We start from the raw sequence: 26,384 nt of genomic DNA on the forward strand, positions 1-26,384 counted from the left end.
CTGTACTAACCACTTTAAGTGTTTTGGCTAGCTTAGGTTCTTGTATTGAATTGTAATGTTTATGGGGGGTAGAGGGAGTGGGTGAAGGCTGGAGTTGCCTGTGGTGGGGGTTTATGCCTGCAAGGTGGGTAACGGGAAGGGTTAATACCTTCATCACCTTAGCAGTAGCTCCTGCACGGTTTGTCTGATCGGGAGCATGACTGACTGGGAAGAAGCACGTCGAGCGAGTTTGGCATGTTATCTGTGCTTTCTGACTAGCTACACTTGCAAACTCATTCGAGAAGTGCCCAAACCTCGAAAAGTCACTTATTGAAAGTACTAGATTAGGCCCATATGTGTGTTTTATCTTGCTGTGGAGTCATAAATTCTATCTCATTTTTTTGGACATGCATGAATGCCATCGTTGTTTTTGGGAGAGTTCTTTGCCTAATGGTTAGGTTTTTCTTGCTGCTATTGTATATTCATTTGTCTCTCCCGATAGGTGCACCCCATAATATATTTTTGATGGGTTAAGTATATATATTTATTGGTAGGTGTGCAAACTTTATATGTTCTTTAGTTATCCTATATTTGTAATTACAGTATTTTGACCCAGAGGAAGGTAAACAAAAAAAAAAAACAGTGAAACCTTATGCAATGATCTCATAAGGGGAAGAAAAAAAAATCCTTCCTGACTCCAAAAATGGCAATCAGATTTCTCCTTGGACAACATCCTTTCCCTATTTACTTTTTGGTGTAACCCTTTATACCCTTCCTTTCTCAAAGGATGTCCAACCTTTTTTTTTTTTTGCAGATATCTATTGTATCTGCCTTCACAGTCTCTATGAGTAATGAATTCCACATTTGAACTGCACTTACTGTAAGAAACCCTTCACTTTGTTGCTGGTTTAATCTCCTTTCCTCCAAACTTACGGGATGTCCCCATTTAGTTTGTACTGCCCTTGCGATGAATTATTTTGAAATCTCCTTGTACGGACCCCAGTATATAGTATCATATCCCTTCTTAGACCCCTCTTTACTAATGTAAACAAATATAATGTAACATCAAGATTGACTTGCTAGTTTCATTTCAGAAAAGTGGAAGCATCTGTACTAATGTGGTCTTTGCAAAAGTATTTTGGTTTTGAGATCTTAAACATTTTGGTAAAAAAAAGTTACCCCAAATACAGTTGTACTCTTGCATGTTAATAGTTTACACATTTGTGCCCAGTTAAATATATTTTGTTAATCATCAATGGACTGCAATTTTGTGATGACTGCATAAAAATAGTCTGAAAATGTTTATTTAGTAGATTTGTCGGAGGACCAACATGAGAGTTCTTAATAGGATGTTATCATGTACAGTAGAGAACTAATTGAAATCTCACACGTTTCTACTTCTGGGATAAAAACTACAGTATTTAGTTTTTCTACAATTTCTAAACCTAAATGTTTGCTTTATGCAAACTACCCCCTGAGATTTCTCCCTGACTACTTCTAGTCTTGTATCATGTCCTCTTACCTTTTTTTCAAGTTTCATGGTTTCAAATCCCCACGTCTTTCTGAAACTGTGATATGTTTCTTACCAAGGTTGTTAACATTGTTTCAATGCATTTATTGTACATCGATTGCCTGAGCTCTCTTTTTATAACTTACATTCCAGAGATGCTAAGGTGCAATGAAAATATTGTTTTCTTGGCAGGACAAATCTAAAAGGCAACTAACTAAGACATTAGTATATCATCCCTAAAAAAAACATTGCTACTACAGAATAGTGGCTTTTGTATTGTAAATGATACACTTGCCTCTGAGGATCTATTTATTCGAAACATTATTTTATCACTCATATCTCAATCATAACTGCACAAATTAATTCTCTGTTCTGTCAGGAAATCCCCCAGATTCCCTATTATCTGACCTAGAACTGTCCTTGCTACTGACTTTTGACTAAGCTATACTGAGGCTCACAACATGTGAAACTTTTTGTTTTTTTCCCTTCCTATATTAAGGATAAAATATAAATGATTAGTCTAGAAACATAGCACAATATGCTGACAATAAAGAAGATGGAGCAGTGAAAACGTATTAAGAATTGCGTAACCAACAACAATAAAACATTGCTTCCTAAACAATTTGAAATTATATAGATAAAATGTATTCTATATTATACAAACTAGCTAGAATGCTTTTTGTTAAATCTAATTTAAGCTTCTGCAAAGTAAGCAGTCTTACAAAGTTTAGTTAACTGCTAATAACTCAGTTAACCAGTATTAGTCACACAAAAATGATAAATCAATAGTATTTGGGAAGTAAATACAGTTCTGTATTTACTGTAGTAAGAAAGTGAAGCACAGCCAATGCAGCAAAATAATGGATCAAGCAAGGGTAACTCCCATACAAATGCAATTTATTTGAATTAAGGTCAAATGGACAATTGTGACCAAAGTAAGAACACCTATGCGTTCTTTATATTATATATTGTGCCACGGGCAGTGGTGGGTACCACTGGGCACTTTATCCTCCCAGACTTAGTATTACTTATCTCATTTAACTGGAGACAATACCCACAAAAGGCATTCTGGACATTAAAGTGTTAATAATGAATTGAAAAGAGACTTCTGTAGCCTATACTGTGACTGAGCACCATTTACTTGGGACTGGACTGTATGCACTGTACCATAATATATGAGGTTGATAAAATGTTCATAAATTAAATTTTAACATGGATCAGATTCTCATGCTATATTTATATTGATCCAGTTAGACAAACACAATATTCCAAAGTTACATTTGCCAATTATTACGTAAGTTTTGACTATACTAAAATCTGATAATATATAAAAAATATGATATGAAGAATGCTTGAAAGAAATGGCTCAGAAACAGTTATTGGAAATAATCATATATTTAATGATCTATTTCACGTATCTGACAAACAGCGCAACAAAGCAGCAGCCAATCAATGACACGGCTGAAGCGGAACTTACAACCACAACCACACTGCCAGCAAGATTGACAAGGAATCCAAGGCCAACGCCCACAATAATCTGAGCCAATTGAACCATACTGGTGAGAGCGGCACAATCAATGCCTTTTCCGCGGTTATCCTGCTGTATCTTTCCATCCAACGGTGTCTCGCACTGCAAATAGAATAGCAGAAAAGCTGAAGGAGTGCACTTTTAATTGCTCTATTCTTAGGATAAGTTTCTAACACAAGTTTTAAGCAAACAAAAATTGTATTTGAAACATAACATTGAGGTATACAAGTTGTAGGCATACAGTACTCAATAACCCGTGGCCATTTTTGTAAAACAAATGCATTACATTAATAATGTATAGTATTCAAATTTAAATATGTTATATGTTATACATGCAAAAATGAAAGGATGCTAGTAGGTGTATTGGTTCCAGAGAGAGTAAGATAGTTTGTATTTTTAGAGGCCTTTTAAGGGACAAACTTGTCAATTGTACAAGGTTTTCTTGTGCATAAGTTTAAGACTAAGATGTTGGTTGGATAAATATATGAAGACAGGGATAGTTCCCTCCAGTATCAGAAGTGGTGTGAATTAGGCTTAAAACAGCTTTCCGAGCACTGGCTGTAGATGTTCAAGGTGTCCAGAGTAAGTCCTGAAACCACAGTACTGAAAAAAATGTTTAATCAGCATTCCAAAATACTGATGTATTTCAGTTCTCAGTTCCCATGTCGTTCAGTCCTGAGTAATAGTTACATATTAGAAACAATACTGACAAATCATTACCAGAAAGTAGCGAAAAGTGCCGACTAGCTGGTGTTTTGCTGTCAGGGTCAGATATAGTGTATCTGTGGTGGAGGGCCTGTTTGGTTGAGAAGATATTGTGTTTTAAATGAATGTGAAATCTCGCACAACTGTTAATGTGCACCAAAATGACATGTTCAGCAGACCATGGAGACAGACATGTATTGTCCCCCAATTTGCTAACATACAGGATTTATGGCAAAGTTGAGAGGACTGTCTCCTGCAACAACTAAAACCTCTATGATATATCTTTGCAATATCAATTACATTTTGCTACTCTGGACAGAAAGCAATACAGTATGTCACTTAAACAGCTTTATGAAGATCAGTATCAACGTCCTGGATTCAACTATTAATATTAGAGAAATACGTGAGACAGAAAAACAAGCGCAAAAAGAATCACTAATAGTGATTGAAGTGCTTATATAATTACAAAAGCTCTAATAGTATAAGGATTAACCTTATACTCACTGTGAAATCAGTAAATGCATTGGTGAGTAGAATGAGTACGAAGACTCATGCGTGTGAAAGAATGAATATCAAATAAGTGAAAATTAGAATGTGAAATATAACTTTATGCATATATCACCCTAGAGGAGACATGCAGCTTTTTCTGAAGATGTTTCCTAACATCTAATTAAGCAAGGCCGCATCGAATCCAAAGTGTAAACTCTCCTGGGATCATAAGAGAGAATATACTGTACATAGTACAAAACTGCTACCAATATTCAAAAAGTACTATGAATTGCCCACTCATGTAAAATTAGGAAATTTCAGACCTTTTCATATACTGTAAATGGTGGGCTATTATGTATGGAGTCTTGAGCCTTTTCTTTAGGACATTTATATGTTCAAACTCTCAATATTTATGTGGAGAAAGATGAAGACGACAGTGTAATTTTTTTTATACAATTGAAAGAGTACACTAGAGCAGTGGACAATCCACTCATCTTTCAGGAATATTAAAAGCGTAGAGACCACCCACGATCTCATAATACACCATCTGGGTACTCGCTGCAGATGCTTCTCCTCTCCTGATGCGTGGTCGCGCTTCCAGATAGATGACATCACCAGAGGGAAGAAGCAGGGAGACTCGTGATTCCGCTTCTACTCACAGGGAAGGAGGGCGGATGATTGGAGCTAAACGTTCCACCCCAGTGATGCCATCTACCCGGAAGTGTGGCTGTGCATCAGAACAGGAGAATCTGGTGTCTACAGGAGCGAGTGCCCTCCATTTATTTGAAAACATCTGAAATGTCCTGAAACTACATGAGAGGGTAATTCATAGTACTTTTTTTGCACTTTTTGAATATTGGTAGCAGTGGCGTAGCTAGACATGGGCGGGCCCTCGGGCAAAAAAAATTTCAGGGCCCCATTAATATTAATACTGACTGCAATTTTTTTCTTCTTCCCCCAACCTTTCCCTGATTCTCTCTCATCATCCCGCCTCATCATCTCTCCCCCTCCCCATCATAATAATCATCATCTCTCCCTCTCCTCCCCAACTCCCCTTCCCCATCTCTCCCCCTCCTTAACTTCCCCCTAATCCCTCCCCCACCATCACCTCTCCTCCCCCTTCACCATCATCATCCCTCTCCCCACCATCATCATCACTTCTCCCTCTCCCCCAACCATCATCACCTCTCTGTCTCCCCCCCACCATCGTCCCCGCTCCGTTTCCCCCAACCATCATCACCTCTACCCCACCATCATCGTCACTGCTCCCTCTCCCCCAACCATCACCTCTCTCTCCTCCCCCACCATCATCATCACCTCTCTCCCACCATCGTCACCTCTTTCCCTCTTCCTCCCCCATGACTACCTGTGGGTGGTCCAGCGATAAACAGAGGAGCCGGCAGATAAATCAGCAGCTGTTACACAGCAGAGCAGGACAGCAGGGGAGGAGCGCACTCTAGTGGTCTGACCCAGAGGTCTTTCTTACTTCCAGTGTCAGGTAGCCACAAGTGTAGAGATGCAGCGCACAGCAAAGAACTGGATCCACGGGACAGCAGCAGTTTGATAAAAATAAAGTTCTTTATTGAAAACACATGGTGCAGACAGGAATGGGTGCAGGAAAAAAGCCACTGTCTCTAACGCGTTTCACGCCTGTGTGGCGCTTCGTCGGAGAGTACCTTACTTACGTCGGAGAGTTACTTCCGGTGTCTGCTGCCAAAGCGTGCTCCTCTCCTGCTTTCCTGCTCTGCTGTGTAACAGCTGCTGATTTCTCTGCCAGCTCCTCTGTTTAATGCCAGGCCCGCTGTTGCCACCACCACCAGGGGTTGGAGGAGGGCGGGCCTCCCAAGAGCACGGACCCCCAGGCTGCCCGGGCTATAGCTACGCCCCTGATTGGTTGTAGTTTTGCACTATGTATATTCTCTCTATTTTGTAATCCTGAGTGAGAGCGAGAGAGAGATTGTATTCTTTAAAAAAAAACAAAAAAGTCCGGAATGCAGGCAATGGCGAATTTCCATGAATCCAGACGGATTTTCAAGTATGAAATCCATGTGCCAAATAGATTTGGCATAATAATCCGGGAAACAAATTGACATTTTTGCCCATCCCTACAAATCAAGCAATGTAGTATATACTGTATATACAATGTAATAAATGCCTGGTATGTTAGGAAACACCTCACAAAAGGATGAACCCCCAAAGCTGCACCATATTTTACTCCAACACAGAATAATAGCGGTCAACACTTTTCACTACCCTGACATTCTCCTTATAATGTATCTGCATTAGTTCTAAGAGGTAACATTAGCAGTAGTTAGGACAGAATGACATGGGAAAAGAAATACTTCAGTATTTTGGACTGCAGTAAAAATGGTTTAAATCTGGATTGTGGATTCTTTTACCCACTACACCTACAACACATGCTAAGAAAATGTGTCTACCACCCTTTTTCACAATTGACCCCAATACATGAGGACAAAACTCACCGTATCCTCATATGAAAACATGCTTTAGTATACTTACTGTATCCTCTCAACACCTCATTCATGGATGAATGCACTAGAGGACAATAATGTACCCTCAGCTACAGCATGCTAATCTTCTGAATACATTATTCACAGATGAAGGCTCTTACTATGACTAACTTCATGTGTGTCTATATTTAAGCCTCCCATCTTCAGTTTAGGGATCAAATCTGATGAAGAAACCTCTGCAGTCTCAAACTTATACACAAGAAAACCTTATACAATTGATCTATTAAAAGGTAAACATATAAAACAGCGAGAAGAATCAAAAGCGGATCCCAAAAAGCCCCTGTTCTAGCACGCAAATTCCTAAATAGTATGGTGTGCTGAGGCAAAAGAAGTATGTAATCAGCAGTAAAAATAATTGACTAGGCTCCCAAAAGCAAGAAAGTACAGATGCAGCCATGAGTATTAGAACTCTTGCCTTTTAAATTCTGGGGCAGTCTCACAGTAAATGCCTCAACATTTCTGTGAGATTCTTAATGGCCCATCGGATTAACCCAGCAGGGGTCCGTGCAGTCCTTTTCAGTTTGAATGGGACTGTAGGGGACTCCCCCAGCCCTCCCCCCTCCCCCGCTATGTAGTGATCCAAGAGCTGGGAAAGGGTCCTAAAAACCCTGTAAATATGATATTAAAAAGTTAGCCTTTATTGCTCAAGTTAAAATAGAATTATTTTAATACAGTAGGAGCAATGAAGGCTCTTGGATGTCTACTTTCCTCCTCTTAGCAATCTATTCAGTTTTTTTCTGCGGTCTATATACTTCTTTTGCCTCAGCCCACGATACTATTTAGGATTTTTTGAGAGCACTTAACAGAGGATTTTTGGGATTCGCATTGTATTCTTTTTTCCTTGTTTGATTTGTTCACATTTTTCACCTAGGTGCACCTTGTTCCATATTTTGCTTATAGGTTGAGTGAGTGACTATGTTAGGTTCCCAAGTGTATGTATTAAAAGATATCACAACCTATAAAAGTAACATAATTATTCAACCAAATCTACAGTGTCCAACTATATACCTCTGTTACTATGTAACAAATAGAATAATTTGCCAATGGGGTTGCATTCATGAGGATTATTGTTTCTTGTAATAAGATTGTAGACCTCCATAATTAACATGTTATGAGGGAAAACACAATTAAAACTATTTGTACGGGGGGGGGGGAAATGCAACAGTCTTGTCACTTTTTCTTCTTTAAACATGAAAGTCCAGGTACAGCAACAGAAACATGCTATAGACAGCAGCAAGAAAAACATGTCCACCAAATATATCCGACCAATTTAGATGCTCAAAACAGATGGTTGTGAGTGAAATGGAGTTTATATGCGGTCTCAGAATTTATTAATTCCTAAAGGCTTTAATAGCAGTGGCTCATGTTCACAGGAGAGCGCCTCTGGTCTCAGTTTGGACCTTAATTATATTGAAACTTCATTTTTTGGATTAGGTAGGTGTGATCTACATACCATTAATTAGTAGTTTCAAAATGTGTTAATGGTTTACAGGCTTGAATTATTGATCAATTCTTCTCGCAGTAAACCGCTACCTGACAGTGATACAGTATTGTTAGTGTTAGATTAATTGTCCATTAAAGAGACACAAATGCACACACACTGGCTGTACTGTAGTGTGAATAGCAGGTTAGATAGCTGTCTAATCTATCAGTCATAGGGGCTTATTCTAGTAGTTTCGATAAGTAACTCAAAGCATTTTGAGCACTTCTCGAACGAGTTTGCAAGTGTAGTTTTTCAGAAAGTTTCCATAACTTGTCAAACTCGTTCAAGAATGGCTTCTCCCCACTCAGTAGCTCTCCCACTCAGGCAAACCGTGCAGGAGCTCAAAAAATGCTAAAACTCGATTGTTTTGAGATATCACGGTAGCTTTGTTATTCACATCGCGGCTGCAACTCGCACGCAACTCACAGATTCTGATCTCGCCTCCTCAAGGGTGGCGAGATGGGATCTGCGATGTGACTCAGGAGAATTTTTTTTTTTACTGCATCGGATTTAAGCCGGGGGTCTTCGGAGCTGAACCACATTAAAACGACCCCCTGCTTCCATCCTATGTCATAAAACTACGTTTACAGGCAGCTTCATTACTTTAGCGGCGATATAAGTTTAAAGCAGAAAAAGAAATAGAAATACAACATATAAACATCTAAATCTTATCATTCCAAGGCACAATGACCTTCTTTTAATCCATAGGCATCATTCACCACCTCCACTTCCTGTGTTATGCGAAGTCTCTGGCGCTTTATAGTGCCTGGACCATTATATAACCGGTGGAAATAGCACCACGTTCTCCAGCCACCAAACCCATTTGCAATGATATCATAGAATGGCAAAACATGGTTGATTGGTTGCTGTAACATGGGGTACCATTTCCACGTGCTGTGCAATAGCATAGTCAGTAAAACATTCTAGGGCCTTTTCATAACACAGGAAGTAGGGGAGAGGCCACATTCCATGGTTAAACATCGTGTAAAGACATTGAGAGGAAAAGAAGTATAGAAATGTCAAGATTTTAATGGTTTTTATATGGGTTTTTTTTTACAATCACACCTTGGATTTTTTTTTTATTTTGATGCCTTTTAACTTTGGGGCATCAGCCCTTTTGGTATTAGTTCCCAAGGTTTCAGACCTGGAGCAAGATGGTAACCTTCATCATGGCTGTGTTGCTGGCCTTTATCTGTGTTGCTACTAAGTTCAATAACACATTAAAAAAAAAAACATATTTTAGGGTGCATCTGTAAAACCGTCTCCAATATTGGATACTTTTTTTTTTTAAACGTTAAGATTTTCTAATTTTAGGTGCTGATTAATTGTATTGTTAAAAAAAAAAATGTGAACAAATCACGGTCTTATTTTTCTCCTTTAGTATATTACTTTTAGATTTAGTAGTTCTCCTCTAACATTATTTAGGACCTCCGATTTCATCACAGGATCATATTGTCTTATATGCAGTGTTCGACAAACCTATACATTTGCTCGCCCCGGGCGAGTGGATTTAACATCGTGGCGAGCGCCTATTGGCCCAAGCAGCATACGTTTGGTACTAGGTGGCGAGTAGATTTTTTTGTGTGGCGAGTAGATTTTTTGGTGATTTGTCAACCACTGCTTATATGTATATACAAAGTCATATTTTCCTACTTGGCATATGAATACAATTTTAATACATAAACAAACAATTGAAAAAAAAATTCAATATTTCTAGTTCAATGACGATCATCTTAATTCGTTTTTTTATGGTCCACCAAAAATCTCTGTTCTGCATCCAATTTAAAATCTATAATATTCATGATATGAAAATAGTTTTAGCATGGCATTGTAAAAAACAAAAACATATGGTGTGACCCACAATGCACTTATAACCAAATCCATGATATTCTTAAATAAGATAGTGAAAATTGTGCTTGAATACAACTAATTCAATACTTAATAAACGTTAAAATACATATGAATGTGAAGTATAAAATATAAAATGTGGAGTATTCGTCCAAAATACAAACAAATGTGATTTGCAGCTCAAACCCTTTTATAGATTGCTTTCTCAATCCATATGTTCAGAGTTGCAGAGTTCGTAACTCTCACAGGCGTCTGTAGACTTTTTCTTTTTCTTCTTCTTATTTACTTTTGCTGATTCTCCTTAAGACCACAGTGCATTGCTTGCTGCTTCAGTTCCTTGGCACGTTGAAAAAACTATTCCTCTGGCTGCTGCCCTTTTTCTGGGGCCACATAAGCATCATCCTCATCATCGGAATAAGGCCTGAAGGGACACTGCTCCATTTGGCTGGGCTCTTTACACAAGGAACATTTTCTTCCCCATTCTTGCAGAGTCTGTATTTGACTTCAGCTGGGCGGCCATTTTAAAATCCCATGTTTTTTCACAAGTGGTGGGGTAGACTCTGGTCACAGCATCAGTCCCTTGTGTGGGTCACCGTCTGTCGCAGTCCTCCCAGTCAAACAGAGCGTTGTGGCTTTCTCCAGTGCCGTTGTAGCTTTCCTGCCAGCTTTCCAACCCTTTAAATCTGGTCACTTCTGCATGTGATTCTTTGTTTTGTTACTCAGGCTGTTTGCAGGGACTGTATGCAGGCAAAAGCACAAAAAAATTACAGGCAGCCTCCAGGGCCCCTTTTAAATTCAAGGGTTACTTCTCATCCCAACTTCAGATACCATATGTAAGAGATGTGTGCTGAGGTACATATAATGGAGACCGATTTGGGTGACATATCTTGACTTTATTGAGCCTGTTCCTTTATCCAGGCAAAACATACAAAAACAACAAACTAACAAACCCCTATCCCTTTGTAAGGGCTAACTTATTTCCCCAGACCCTGTTTGCAGGACTGGAGGGATATTCCCATTACCAGCCTATCACCCCAAAGTCTCAGGAGGTACCTTAATCAGCTGGCCCTCCATGGCAGTCTCTGGCAAGTTCCTGGGTCCTCTGTGTCCAGAAAATATAGGTCTCTGGATGTCTTGATCTCAGCACCGTCTTTGTGCTCAAGACAGTGTCTGTGTGCATCTTCTCTGCTCTCCTTCTGATTGCCCAAATGTAAGCTAAGGTATCTCTCTCCTGTTTCTCACATCAGGTTTTTTACAGAGCTCTAATTAGTCCAGGTGGAGACCAGTTAATTGAGTGGCTGTAATTAACTCTCTCTCTGCTGGATTTTCAGAGCTCTGAGACTGCTTTATTTAAAACATGGATACAGTAAGTCCCTGTTACACAAATATATAGTGCAAGGACCTACATACTGTATGGTAAAAAGGAACAATACAGGAAAAAACAACCAGGCGCTTACCTTGAGTATTAGATCAAAAATGGGTGCTTAGAATACAGCAATAAGATATACAATGGCTCTCTTGTGGGTGTCTAGAGTCAGCTTTAAAATCCCTTCTGCTTCTACCCCAATAACAGGGTTAATCCAGAGCCCTTATACAGATACAAAAACAAACAAGAATAGGGGGAGCATGGGATTAGAGAAAGATGCAATACATATACACATACGGTATGGCACTAACAGAATTCTCATGTGGTGAATAGGGGACAGAATGCATAGGATACTATTGTACTTACACGGCCATGTGTAAGTAGAAATGATAAAGGGTATCTTTAGTAGAACAATTCTAGCCCCTCCAAGCGCTGGTGCAGGTAAATCAGTAGAATATATATATATATATATATATATATAATATATATATATATACTCACACGGCCCAGTGTGAGTAATTACGAAGGATTGGTATCTTTGGGGTTAACTTAACCCATCCAAATATATTAGCCAGACGTGGGAGACTGCCCTCGAGCCTGACGTCAGCAGGGACTCACTTCCCAGTCTTGGCCGTCAGTCAGGGTCTCTCCCCGGTACCGCAGTGGGGGGGGGGGGGGAAACAAGTGAGGCGCGGTATCAGTTGAATTAAAAAAATAAGCATTTATTCGTTAGGATAAAAATGTGAACTCACATACACATAAAATGCACCCCTGGCCTGCCCACGTAGTCCAGGATCAGGCTTCAGCAACAGTTTGCACCGTTCCCGCGTCCGGGATGCAGGAGGATGGAACTTTCCTGCTTGACTGCAAAGGCTACTCTGCGATCTGGCTACGGAAGCCTCCGTGGAACACAATCAGCTACTGTATCGAGCTATGCGTTTCGTCGAATAATCGGCTTCCTCATATGAGCCTACGTGGGGAGGCCAGGGGTGCATTTTATGTGTATGTGAGTTCACTTTTTTATCCTACCGAATAAATGCTTATTTTTTTAATTCAACTGATACCGCGCCTCACTTGTTTCCCCCCCCCCCTCCTCCACTGCGGTACCGGGGAGAGACCCTGACTGACGGCCAAGACTGGGAAGTGAGTCCCTGCTGACGTCAGGCTCGAGGGCAGTCTCCCACGTCCGGCCAATATATTTGGATGGGTTAAGTTAACCCCAAAGATACCAATCCTTCGTAATTACTCACACTGGGCCGTGTGAGTGTATATATATATATATATATATATATATATATATATATATATATATATATATATATTCTACTGATTTACCTGCACCAGCGCTTGGAGGGGCTAGAATTGTTCTACTAAAGATACCCTTTATCATTTCTACTTACACATGGCCGTGTAAGTACAATAGTATCCTATGCATTCTGTCCCCTATTCACCACATGAGAATTCTGTTAGTGCCATACCGTATGTGTATATGTATTGCATCTTTCTCTAATCCCATGCTCCCCCTATTCTTGTTTGTTTTTGTATGGTAAAAAGGCCTAGAGAGAAAAAGTGGGTAATTAAATGATCATGCCAGTACCTTCCAAAGTCAGAAACAAAAAATAGTATTCCTTTTATTGGTCCTGCCCTTCATAATGTGGAACCATTACAGCTGTCTGTAAATTGGACAGTCCTGTCCGTTTTTGTTCATTAAATATAAAAAAAAACAACAGAAAAATGTTATAGGAAAGCAACTAGAAATACACATACAGTATCTTCAAGTGTCAAATAAATCATACCAGTTTAAATGTCCTGTTAAATATTTATAAATTTGGCTAATAACGTGCTGACCTTGTGATTACTTCCCATGAAAGAATAAAACACTACAGAGGGAAATTACAATTGGTCTATAGATACAATATTTATAAAACAGTTTACAGAAAGAGGGGGGACGTGTCAACTGTTTGAGGAATTTATTTCTAAATTAAACACAAACAATATAAATCTCAAGTTGACATACGAGATAAGCAAGAAGGCGGTTAACTTTTTGGATCTCAAAATCTCATGGGGTCCTACAGTATAGGTGAATTCGTTACCACAATTCACTGCAATGAAACAGCCACTAACAGCCTGCTGAGTGCAGACAGCCACCATCCAGCACCTCTGATAAAAGGGATTCCAGTGGGCCAGTTCTTAAGGGCTCTCAGAAACTGCTCAAATGAAATTGAATGTGTGACACAGGCAGCCCTTATGAGAAAAAGATTTCAGACTAGAGAATATAGTAAGTATTATATTAAGACAGCATATAGAAGAGCAACAGACTCAGCGTTTGAACCTTCTTACTGAAAAACCCACTACTAATGATCAACAGAAAACCATTAGATAGGTGGGAACTTTTAATAAAAATGGTCCCAATTAAACAACACCTTGAGATCACACTGGCACATTCTACTAGCAGATGAGGACCTGAGACAGGTTCTCAAACAAACTTCCATTATAACCAGTAGGAGGTAAAAAATCACTGTGATCTACATGTGCGTAGCCATCTTGAAACACCGATTAATGAAACCTGGCTTTCCAAACATAACATTGTAGGCACGTATAGATGCCCGGCTATAAGGCATGCACATCAATACTTTCCACAAAGGTGTTCAACAAGAATGACAGAAAGGAATATTAAATTCTCAAATTCATCAACGGTCTTTCCACAGGGATCATATACTACCTACTGTAGCAGTCTGCGACTGCGGTAAGAAATACGTCAGAAAAACTCGCAGTTCAGACGCAGGATCCTAGAACATAATGGATCTGTGAGAAACCACCTCAGCACACCAATTGTTAGGCACATTCACAAAATGCACAATGGAATGCAAAATTATTGAAATGCAACAGGATTGAGCATTTAAAGATGGGCCCCCAGGGGAAAGATTTGGATAAAGCCTTACTCATGAAAGAGTCAAGATGAATCTTTACCTTGAAAACCTTATCACTTCTGGGGTCTTAACGAGGGTTTTATATTCTCGCCTTTCATATAAACCCATTGGGGGTCATGCACTAAGCTCTGATAAGTCACTTTTAGAGCGCAAAGTGCTCTTAGAACGTGATTTTGCGCTCAACCCGATGCACTAAGCAACGCAAACAGGCACTTTGCGCTCTAAAACTGACTTTTTCCGGAATTTTTTTCAAATTCCAATTTTGCTCGTTCATAACCCTGTTTGCGGGAAATTCTGCCCTTAAGCGGGATGCACTAAGCAACGCAAACTTAGCGTACGTGAAAGTTGCGTTTATCAGAACACGTCAGGTCAGAGTAGACGCAAAAAAAGCTGGACTTAGGAAAAATTATTGCTTTTCATTTTTGCATGCGCAAAACCCATACAACAGGCCGGCAGGTGTCCCCGGCTGACCCCGCGGGCATCCCCGAGGGAGCCCGGGGGTCGCGCGGGTGACCCTCGGCTGACCGCGCGGGGGTCCGGGGGTGGGGGTCCCCGGATCACCAAGCGGGGGTCCCCGCGGGAGTGTGGGGGTCCCAGTGGGAGTCCCGGGGTACCCGGGGGCCTGCGGTACCAATGTTGCGCCTCCAAAAATAAACTAAAATATTTATAACTAAATACAGCCAACTAACACATACTAGACAGTAATGGGCAAAATTACTATTATCCACATATGGATAATAATGCATTTGCCCATTTTAAATATATTACACTTACCTTTTACAGGCACCCACGATGAAGGCCGTCTTCATCCTCATCTTCATCCTGCCCATGCCCCCTCTGATGCTGCAAAACACACACAAGAATAAAAACATCCAATGTAATGTCCCCTAACCCCTTAATCACCATAGCGGTTATTAACCGCTACAGTCATTAAGGGGTTAACCCACCCTCACCCACCACTCGGGAGGCCTACATACCCTCCCCCACTAACCCCCCACCCCGTGAGGCCTAACCACCCTCACCCACTACCCAGCCGGGAGGCCTACCCACATACCCTTGGGGCCAATACCCCCTCCCCCACCCCCAGTACCCACAATAAAAACAATACACAGCCCCACAATAAACATCATTCTATTTATTAAATACATAACCCACCCCCTGTGCCCCTCCATAAATACATGATTTATTCTTTTACATACAGGGTTCATACCCCAGGCCCACGTGAGTCCCCTGTGGGCCTGACAGGTCACCTCACAGACCTACAGGTTACCAGCAACTTGTTTCATACAGGTTCTGGAGGCCTGTTGGTGGGTCCCGCCAGACACCATGGCCCACCAGGTGGTCTCCGTGGGTCACTGTGGGCCACAATTGGGTCCCCACGGTAGGCCCGCGGATGTCTGGGGGCCCCAGGTCAGACCCACACGTGTCTGAAAGGCCTCGGGTGGTTCCCACGGGGGTCTGGGGACCCACGGGTGGGCACTACGGGTCCAGGTTGCCCCCATAGATGTGAGGCCACCGGTTCTTCCCCACACACTACGGGTCTACAGTGCCCCCACAGATGTGGGGCCACAAGTTCTTCCCCGCAGGTGTCCCCCGTGGACCACGCAGCCTGGTACCCATGAGATACCCGAGGATACCTCAGGTGGTCTCCAGAGGTCTCTCACAGACCTGAAGAACCAACCCTGTATGTAAAAAAAATAAACCTGACCTATACATTCAATACATCAATCCCACTCCCATCCCCAACACATACAGTACAATAATGTGCCAAATAACTATTATCCAGATATGGATAATAGATTATTTGCCCATTATTAAACACATTAACTAGCACAATAACATAAATAAAGTTCTACTGACCTCATCAATAAGACGCCCCCGTCGCCAGCAAAATCATTGTCCTCCGTCGCCAACAAAATACATAGCCAATACATTTTAATTACATTCAGATATAAATTAACCCCTTAATCACCTTATCGGATAATACCCGGGGAGGGGAGGAGAGAGAGAGAGAGAATATACAAATATATGTAGAACGGTTATCAAAAACATGCACAACTACAAATACCACTTCTCCATACAGACACAGTACAATAAAATCATATTTCCTCAAAAAATCCAATCTCATTTTCAAATCAAAAGCCGCAAATGCCAATCAAACCATTGCATTTACATTGTATACATGATGCATACAATCTGTGCAAAATGTACACTCTGCCAATGAATGTTAACAATAACATATTCCAAACAAAATACCAATACATCCAAACAAATATACTATTTAAACCAATCAAGTCACCATAAATCAATTAGCATTCATTAATCAAATCACTAAACAATTTAAATTCAATCCATAACAATTAAACAATTAACTATTTCAATCGTTAAACAGAACAAGTTACCATCAGACAAAATATAAGTACCAAAAAGAATACAATATACAAAAGCAAGCCTCACCCTGACCTAAAGTACACCATACAAGACCAAAAATTACATCTATCTAATTCTAAAATACATTACGCACACATTTATGCATAGCAGCATAGCCAAAATAATTTTAAACACAGCAATACAAGCATTTCCTACCAAACCATTTCTTACCCTGTATGTATATATTGATCTAGACATACATACATACATACAATACAGTGGCAAGAAATGATCTCTAAAAAAAAAAACACATGTAAAAAAACAAACAAAAATTGAACAAGTTAAATAAAATACATTTCTTTTGTTCACTTACCATTACTTGACCCACTCACCGACTCCCATTGAACAGCTTACTCTCGAACCAATCCACGCACAGGAACCCATAAAATAATAAACCATAAAATAATAAACAATAAAATAATAAACCAAAACAATCCACGGGTCTTCTATTTGTAATCCATCTTCATCTGTATTCTTCTTTCTTGTATCTTCTTCCGCTCTCTTCTGGGGTCTTCTTCTCATCTTCGGCCATGCCCTGGTCTTCTTTTTCTTCTGGAGGTCCTTCCTCCTTGGCGTCTGCCTTCAAAATGAGACGACATAGGCTTTTATAGGCCTATGACATCACATTTTCATCATATGGTTCCCACGGCCCTGATTGGGCCGTGAAAACCATGTGCTTTGGTCGAGAAAAAAAACCGATGACGTCATTTAAAGGCAAGGAAAGCACAGCCAATCAGAATGGCTGTGCTTCAATTGCCTTTAAGATGACGCCATGAAAAGAAAGATGGCCGGCCTCACATGGTACGGTAGCCAATCAGAGCATTGGAAATACATCCCAACTCTGATTGGCTCTAGTAGACCATGTGACAGAGGCTTGGGGGAGAACAGATGTGACGTCATTGAAAGCCTGTCACATGGTACTAGAGCCAATCAGAGTTGGGATGTATTTCCCACGCTCTGATTGGCTACCGTACCATGTGAGGCCGGCAACTACATATAAAAGACTGTCCTCTCACACGCCTAAAAAGAGACAGTCGCAGAGACATTCCACAAAGGGATTTGCAAGGACAAAAGAGAATGTTCTTCATCATGTCCAGGGAGAAAACAACCTCCTGAGGGCAGGTAACAAAGAGACACAAAGACGTATCACCAAAATACGTGGAGACGTTCTCGTGCAAGATGAATGCACCGATGACTTAGGGTGCATAGCGTTCCAGACAACAAGAGATGACCACACTATACCCAGACTTGAGCTACGTGGCACAGTATCAGCTGTAGAACTGGCAGAACTCTTCAAAAACGAAATGGACTGCAAACCAGATGCTGTCAGGCTCTATACAGATAACAAGGTGGTACTGGGTTGCATAGGCAACGAGAGGGGAGGATTCTACGTATACGTGGCCAACCGCGTAGAAACAATTAGGAAGCCAACTCAACCAGAACAATGGTACCATGTACCCACAGACCACAATCCTGCAGACCATGCCACCAGATCAGTGTCCGCAGCGCAGCTCCAGAACACGTCGTGGCTCACAGGACCAACGTTTCCAATGCAGCACGTGGAAATGCCATCAGCCCCAGTTGACGACTCTGAACTTGTGGATCCAGAGGAGGACATGGAAACAAGGCCTCAAGTATCTGTGTTACTCACGAGTATACGGCCCAGAATCGCCCTCAGCAGATTCTTTGCCATCAGAGGACCAGTCAGACAAATATGTTCCGACTGCGGAACCAATTTCGTTGGGGCACGCGAAGGATTACAAATAAACACTAAACAGTGCCATAGACTTTTGCACAGACATTGTGTTGCAACCAGCTAACCTGGAGCGGTGCATTCACCTGGCCTCCCTTACCGGAAGACATTGGCCAAAGGATTTTGTAGCCAGTGGTACCGGACGGTATCACATCGTTATGTGGATATGGACTTTCACATTGTTTGAGAATGTGATGTTATCTTTGTCATGCATTGCACATATGTCCCACCCATTCCAGTTATATAGTGGTACCTCCAGATACCAGACGGGGAGTGTCATGGAACAAGAATCATATTTCTGTTTGACCCCCCTTCTGTTTGTCAGCTCCTTAAGTTCAGCTTCATGCATTTGTTCCACACACACACCGTGCCTGTGTGATGTATCATTATGTTGCCCTTTCTGCTTCTGAGAATTTAGCCAGTGAGTTCCTACAGCAACCTCTGAGATCTTGTCTCAGAATGGCCTATTCTACCCTCCCCCCTGTCTTGCTGATAGGTAGTCTGTCCACAGACTATTGCTATTACCCAGATTCCCTCACACTTCCTTTTCCTTCCTACGCTGGCTGAGTGAGTACGTTTTCTTGTTACCCTCAACTGGCAAGGCCCAATCTTTTTCACCTGCCCTTAACTATGAAGCACCTATAGAGAAGCACTCTCACAACACCATTACATCCACATGTGCCTGTATATACTGCTCCTTTCCTAATAAAGTGAAGAAAATATAACAGGACTTGTGTGCTTTGGAAAGGGGGCTGAGTTGAAGCTATCTGGGTCCATTCATACCCCACACATGACCCTGGGTCCAGAATACGCTTCTTTAGGGATTCCTGGGGAAGGGCCTTTTAGAAAAACCATTCACCACATTGCACAAGGCCATCAATTATGCAGACCAGCAAAAGAGGCATGCCTTAGTGGGGGCTCATCAGCGACCACATAAAACTCATCTTTATACTGTCTATAACTTAACTTTTGCATGGGAGACCAGTGGATAATAACAATAATTTAAAAAAAAAAACGGTTGTATGCAAACAGCAATATTAAAAACTAAGCAAATATATAATGGTTTAAAGATAAGTTACAGACAACTATGGATTTTAATTGCATCAATCCACTTTTTAAATATGTTGTAACAAAAAATGCTGAGTGCTTCTAGACGCAAAATTGTGTTTTATAAAGATACCAACATAAAAAAAAAACCTTTTTGTAGTATGTTCTGCAATGGCAATTCTATAGTAAGTTAAAATTCTTGCATGATTATGACTCACACATTAATTATATACGCTCAGTTGCTGCATGAACAATCCTATGTTTTGAAATAACTTTGTACAGGATTGTACAAAATGCTAATTTTTGGTCCTTAAAAAATCTAAACCAATTACACTATGTATGTTTCCATACGCCATTTGCTATAATTTTCCCAGAGGGAAAGAAGACAACAAATGATGGGAATGTGGCAACAGCCCAAGTCCAGTGGAGAGGCTCACTGGGAAACAAGTCTTTAGATAGAAAAATAAACATTATAGTGACGTCTAAGAAATACAATTATGTTTACCTTGAGCACGCACAAAGTGACAATAAAACTCATGTACTTTCTTTCAGTATCCTTTGCTTCTAAACCAACTAACCATTAGGTGGATATTTGCATTAATGTCTGGACTCTATCTGCATACCGTAATACAATTCCTCTTTCCCATGTTTCAGACGGTGGAATATATGATGCTGTATTTACAGGGACACACAAAACCGCATCACAAATGAATCACCACCCAATAAAACACTTATTGGCCTGGGGGGGGGGGGGGGGGCGCGAGAGAGGAAGAGACGGGCACACATGTACAGTATGTGACTGCAGAGGGGACACATTAATTGGTGGAACTTGGACATACTGTATGTATTTTTTCAACCTCATCTACTAATTAACTACTGTATGTAACATGTATAGACCTGGGAGGTGGGGGTGAAGAGGTGCGAGTGTGGCGAGAGAATATAGGAATGGGCCTGGGGGATGTGGAGGGGGGAGATAGCTACAGTACCTCCGTGTAAGGCCCATACCTGTGAGCTTTGGGGGAAGGGGGCTTGTGTAATATGATCTGTGATAGGGATCAGAACATGGAGTTATAGCTGCAAATGTTATTACAGTAGAAGTTTATGTAAAGTTCGCGTTAAACATGGATAGTAATAAAAATGAGCATTCATCATGTTGTTCCCAACATAACCAGGGGAAGTGTTAAGTGGCATCTGAGAGAAACCATATTGTATGGCTTTATAATCTACAATATATTACATTGCTTAGCAAAGAGTTAGCGTAATTTGATATTGATTGAATTCTACAGAAGCAATTTCGGAGATATATTATTACTGAAAAGATGAATAGCTTAAAAATAAACAGTTAAAGGGCACAAAGGGTTTTACTCACTAAGATGCAATATCAATAAGTAGTCACCCGCCATTGGCTTACAGATAAGCACCATGCTTTATTGTTTTTTGGGGGGTAATGTTTGCATACAGCTTATAAAGTTTTTCAGTCATTTAAAGAAATACCGTACCTTTTAATTTAGAAAGGCTAACAATTGCGAGACTCACCTCTTCCTCTCGGTGATACTCCGAAATCAGGTTGAAAGGTATAGTATACAGAGTACTTGACATCACACCAAAGAGAGAACACAAGGCTAAAGTAGAGTAGACATTGGGAAACAACCCAATAAATCCGGTTCCCAGTCCGAAAAGGAGATATCCAACAAAATATAGACCCTTTAATCCAATGTATGGCAAAAGTGATTTTTGCATGTCTGTAACAAGAGAATTCAAGAGAAAAAAACATTAAAAAATGTGTGTAATATAACCATATAAGGTACAAGTTTACAAATGTATTTCACCAACATACATTTCTCAAAACACTTTGCTTAAAAAGAAATGCATAGGATTAGAACCTCGATGTTTCATATTGACATACAATTAATAGATGTCACTACATACTTAAACATTGAGTGCAGCATATCTTTAAATATCCATAGATAATACCTGCCCCGCATTTACTAACTTTTCACAACAAGTCTAAATCGAACTGTCTGAGCCTTGAGCATCTACAACAATTCAAAAGTGTACAATCCACAGTTTTGTCACCTCGCCCACTACAATAGTCCATACATGCATTTAAAATGTAGGGTCCTGAGGGGTATAGTGCAATTTGCTATAACATAGAACACATTGTTTTGTTTAATTTAAGACAATTTCAAGCAAGACATAAACATGTAATTAAAACTTATTTTTGTTTACAGTCTCTCAAATATATACAGTAAGTATTTCCCAAGAGTCTCTCCAGTTAAAAACAGCTAAAGTCAAATAATAATAAAAACAGTTCTGTATGTAAGAAGGGATAGTGAAGAAAGGGGGAATAACAAAGGATGACAGAGAATATCAGAATATAAAGTACAGAGGAATAATGACAGTAACGTTTAGTCAACTGTATAGAATATTCTACGGGAGAATTCTAAAGTGTCAAATTGAAATCTTTAAAAAACACTTCTACTCTCTCTAGAGTACTGAATGAGCTACTATAGTTTTGCAAGATGTGGTTAATTTTAAAAGAAAAACAAAAATCCTTAACAGCTATTTGATATTTAATCCCCAATGGGCTTCTTGGCTAGACATTCTGCCAAAATTCCCCTTTATATTCACCTATTTTTGCCACCTGTCTTCATGAAATATGTGTGCTCATATCAAGTTGCTCTCTACAGGGCTGATTCAAAAGGTCCCAAATTGCAGTGATCAGTTGAAAACTTGCATTGACTGAAAAGGGGGTTTTCAGCCGCTCACAGTTCTGGGCTTACTGAATCAGTCCCTATGTGAGATCATAGAAGTTGGTGATTTTAGACGAGGTTTTATATCTTTGCTAATTTCACCAGATACGAATGTTCAAAATGTGCCTAGTTTGCAAACATTCATGAATTTTTCACCCACAAAAAAACTCCCAACCCTGCTACAGTATTTTCCTACATTAGATTTAAGGCTAACATTTTTGCTGCAAGTGTCATATGAGACTATGGACCCCACCAACTAAAGCAGCTATTTGATCTTTCCAACCCTCAACCAATATTAAGAGAATGTATAAAATAAATAGTGATCCTCTATTTCTTACCCTAGCCCCAAATCGTTACTTCCTGGCTAGTTTTAAGGTTAATAAGTAAGCAGGTTAGAAGAACTCTACCCACCATACAGTCAAAGAAATTGTTGCAGCCCTAACCTTAATGTAGGAAATACATATGTTTGGAGTTTTCGCTATTTGTGCGTTTATGTCTTCTATTTTCTAAATACAGGCATACCCCACATTAACGTACGCAATGGGACCGGAGCATGTCTGTAAAGCGAAAATGTACTTAAAGTGAAGCACTAACTTTTTTCCACGTATTGATGTTTGTATTGTACTGCAATAGTCATATACGTGCATAACTGATGTAAATAACGCATTTGTAACAGGCTCTATAGTCTCCCCGCTTGCGCACAGCTTCGGCACAGGTAGGGAGCCAGTATTGCTGTTCAGGACGTGCTGACAAGCGCATGCGTGAGCTGCTGTTTGCCTATTGGGCGATATGTACTTACTCGCGAGTGTACTTAAAGTGAGTGTCCTTAAACCGGGGTATGCCTGTAGCGTATTTGTGAATAGGGACAGCTTCAGGACTAAGCAAATTAGGTACATGATTTATGCACCAATTCATGCAAAAAGCTATATAAAACTTTTGCTGGAAGTTTAGACCAAAAGGGGAGAAAAGGTTTAAATGCAGTGATATTTGCGTGAAAGCTTTGTGTGTGTGTGTGTAGCTTAATGTTTAACATGTGACAATGATTTATATTTGGGAACCTGTGAAATGCATGCCGATATCCTCATGGGTATGCTATCTTTGCTGTACTTTGTACAGTGGGAATAAAAACATTAGGTAAGACTAACTGTAATACTGATTACTGATACAGAACCTACAGTTTACTGTCCAACCGAAAACTATTTAAGTAAACTTCTTTGCTACCATCTTCCATACCAGAACCAGTTTAATGTCCACTTATTAACTTTATTATTTTTTCAACCTTCGCAGGATTTAGAATTAGTGAGCATATTTTAAAAAAGAAAAAAAAAAGGAACAAGCTCTTTCCTCAGCCTATTGTAATTAAATGAAGGAGGGCGGGTGCAAGTGTCAAAGTGTATATAACTGGAGAACAAAGGGGGGTGAGAGAGGCGCTGCCCTTGACTGCACTCAGTCCCTAAAGATAAATGATGAAAGGAAGTGATCGGAATACCTCCCAAACAGGTAATCATGGATAAGTGGATGCACTAAAGCAGAGAAAATAATTACATGGGGCAGCACCCATGTGGCAGAAAATCCAATCAGGGATCATCTCCTATCAATTGGTGCATACAGTAGATCGAGACTGTGTGAACAATAAAAAAAATCAATTTTAATTCAACCAAAAGGTAAAAATAATAGTGCTGGATGATCTGAAAGAACAAACATATAATTTAAAAAATGCTGTATAATTGTATTACAAAAAGAAATGTCAGATATATAGAATTGTGTCCAGGAAAATTGCATTGAATTGTGTCCAGGATGTTTGTGAAAAGGCTGTTGATTGCAACACTTTTTGTTACCTACTCACATTGTGTTACATATACCGAAGACTATAAAGGATGCCAAAATATAGACACTGTGCATAGTTTAAAAAGAAGCACATATAGTTTGCCAACATATAATGTTTTAGTGGGCGATTACATTCATGATCACGTACATATGCTCTGCCAAAAATGTAAATCAATTTTGAGGTACAAAAAGGGCTTTGTGAATACATACATTATTTGGTCTTTGGGAACATAAAAGAAAGCATAAATTACATTTGTAAAGCCAAGCCAAAGGAAATCTACAACATGAAATGCAGCATGTTTCAAATAACAGGCCGTACTGCATATCATAGTGGTCTTTATATATGGTGCAAATATAATATAGCTGTAAGTGTCATCAACAGCAGAAAAAGAGCATATGATGACACTTTACTCTCTCAGCGAGGTTTTACCAATGAGCTATACAGTTAGCCCTCGCTTACCGAAGGATGCCTTATCCAACGCCGCATAATGCAGTCCGCCAAGCGCATTATCCGACGTCGGACGCGCTTATCTGACAGTCCCTTATCCGACGGCGGTTTGCGGGACGCATTCCGTCGGATAAGCGAGGATCGCCTGTAGTGTCTGTAAAAGCGTAAAGTAAATGTGCATTACAATTCTGTTTAATATGCAAATCTGCACACAGATACCCAGTAAGCTCATATAAACCCCAAAAATTACCACAATATATATTTATGTATATAAGTGTCAAAAGGAGTACTACTAAGCGTGGCACTGTATACTACAAAAAACAAAACACAAAGGGAGCCCAGAGCTACTTCCAATACGACAAAAATACCCAGTGAAATATATATATATATATATCTTGAAAAAAGGGTAATTTAGTTTAACCCTTTGGCCAAAGCATTGCAAAGCATAAGTCTGCGAGCCACTTCAAGGCATGACCATAATATGCTAATCTGCATTATTCACTAAAAGGCAAAGAGTACTATATACAGTATAAATACGGCACACAAACACACCATGTTTCACTCACTGTTTGGTAACATTCGAAGACTAATTTTGCAACATTATTACTGTAACACCCATCCCCCCTCCCCCCGTCCCTTCCCCCCTCCCCCCGTCCCTTCCCTCCTCCCCCCGTCCCTTCCCTAGGGGAGATTGGTATGTTACAGGTGTTATGGTGCTAACATGTAGGCTCCCAGGAGGTGGAGTCCCCGCAGATGTAGTAAGGAGTTTGGGGTGCAGGGGTCTTTTCCTCAGGTTGGTGCAGCACACCATCCTGCAGGAACTTTCCTTCTAGCAAGAAGCACTCTGGAGTACCAGTAACAATGCAACTTGTCTGTTATATAGGAGCTCTCACAGCACAGATACATCCTTACAGCAATACATAGTCCTTCTCCTCATAAGGCATTCTGGCCCAGGGGTATCCTTCGCTCTCTCCTACGGGGAAAGGCAGAGCAGCCAGAGCCCTGGCAACTCTCTGTACTCAGACACACCTCACCCCCTAAGGGGTTAGGCCGAACAGTACACACTCAGAACTCTCTTCCCCTAGAGGGGAGAGAACAGAACACTAGGGAGGGGGCCCTCACCCTTTATACCTGGAGAGGGGTTAATCCCTCTCCCCCAATATCTGGACAGGCCCAGCTGACATCACAGGCCTAGTCAGCCCACCCCCCTTACATGTGACTCCAACTGCCAGGCTCCTGCACCTGCACTTGGTGTCTCCCTGGTTAGCCATCTCACATGCAAGCCCATGTGCAAAAGACTTAACCCTAGCACTGCCAGCACTTACTAGAACTGGCAATACTAGGGCAGGGAAATTTAGTAGCCAGATGGCTATTTGGCAACATTACCCTTTACTGATTGGCAATTTTTTTAGCAAGGAATCCAATTTTGGGGGAAAAAATGCTTAACATTTTGCGAACGCAATTTGGACGGTTTCACTGATCTCAAATCTCTCAAATGTTAAATACCTGTTTAACTGTAGCAAAATAAGTACTTCTGTGCACACAAACAAAAAGTAACGATAGAGGATGAATACAGGCAGTCCTCGTTTATCCAACGGAATCCGTTTTGGAAGTAGCGTTGGATAGTGAAACCGTTGTAAAGTGAGTCCCATGTTAATCAGTGGTGGTGAGCGTTGGATAACGCATTCAGGCGTCGGATAATGCATTCCAGCATCGAAAACAGGCCGACAGGGTTGCACTTTAAAGCGTTGGATATG

General features: G+C 40.5%; 1 protein-coding gene across 1 annotated transcript in view; it reads right to left on the reverse strand.

The window, feature by feature from the left end:
- Nucleotides 1-2,865: 2,865 nt before the first annotated feature.
- SLC45A2 (solute carrier family 45 member 2) overlaps nt 2,866-26,384 on the reverse strand; it is a 93,777-nt gene continuing 70,258 nt past the window's right edge. Inside the window, exons 6-7 of the mRNA XM_075587780.1 lie at nt 21,136-21,341; nt 2,866-3,119 (exon numbers count right to left, since the gene is read on the reverse strand). Coding sequence (XP_075443895.1) covers nt 2,895-3,119; nt 21,136-21,341 — 431 coding nt within the window. The 3' untranslated portion in view covers nt 2,866-2,894. The remainder of the gene's footprint in view (nt 3,120-21,135; nt 21,342-26,384) is intronic.

This window comes from Ascaphus truei, chromosome 1, assembly GCF_040206685.1.
Source record: "Ascaphus truei isolate aAscTru1 chromosome 1, aAscTru1.hap1, whole genome shotgun sequence".
Taxonomy (NCBI): Eukaryota; Metazoa; Chordata; class Amphibia; order Anura; family Ascaphidae; genus Ascaphus; species Ascaphus truei.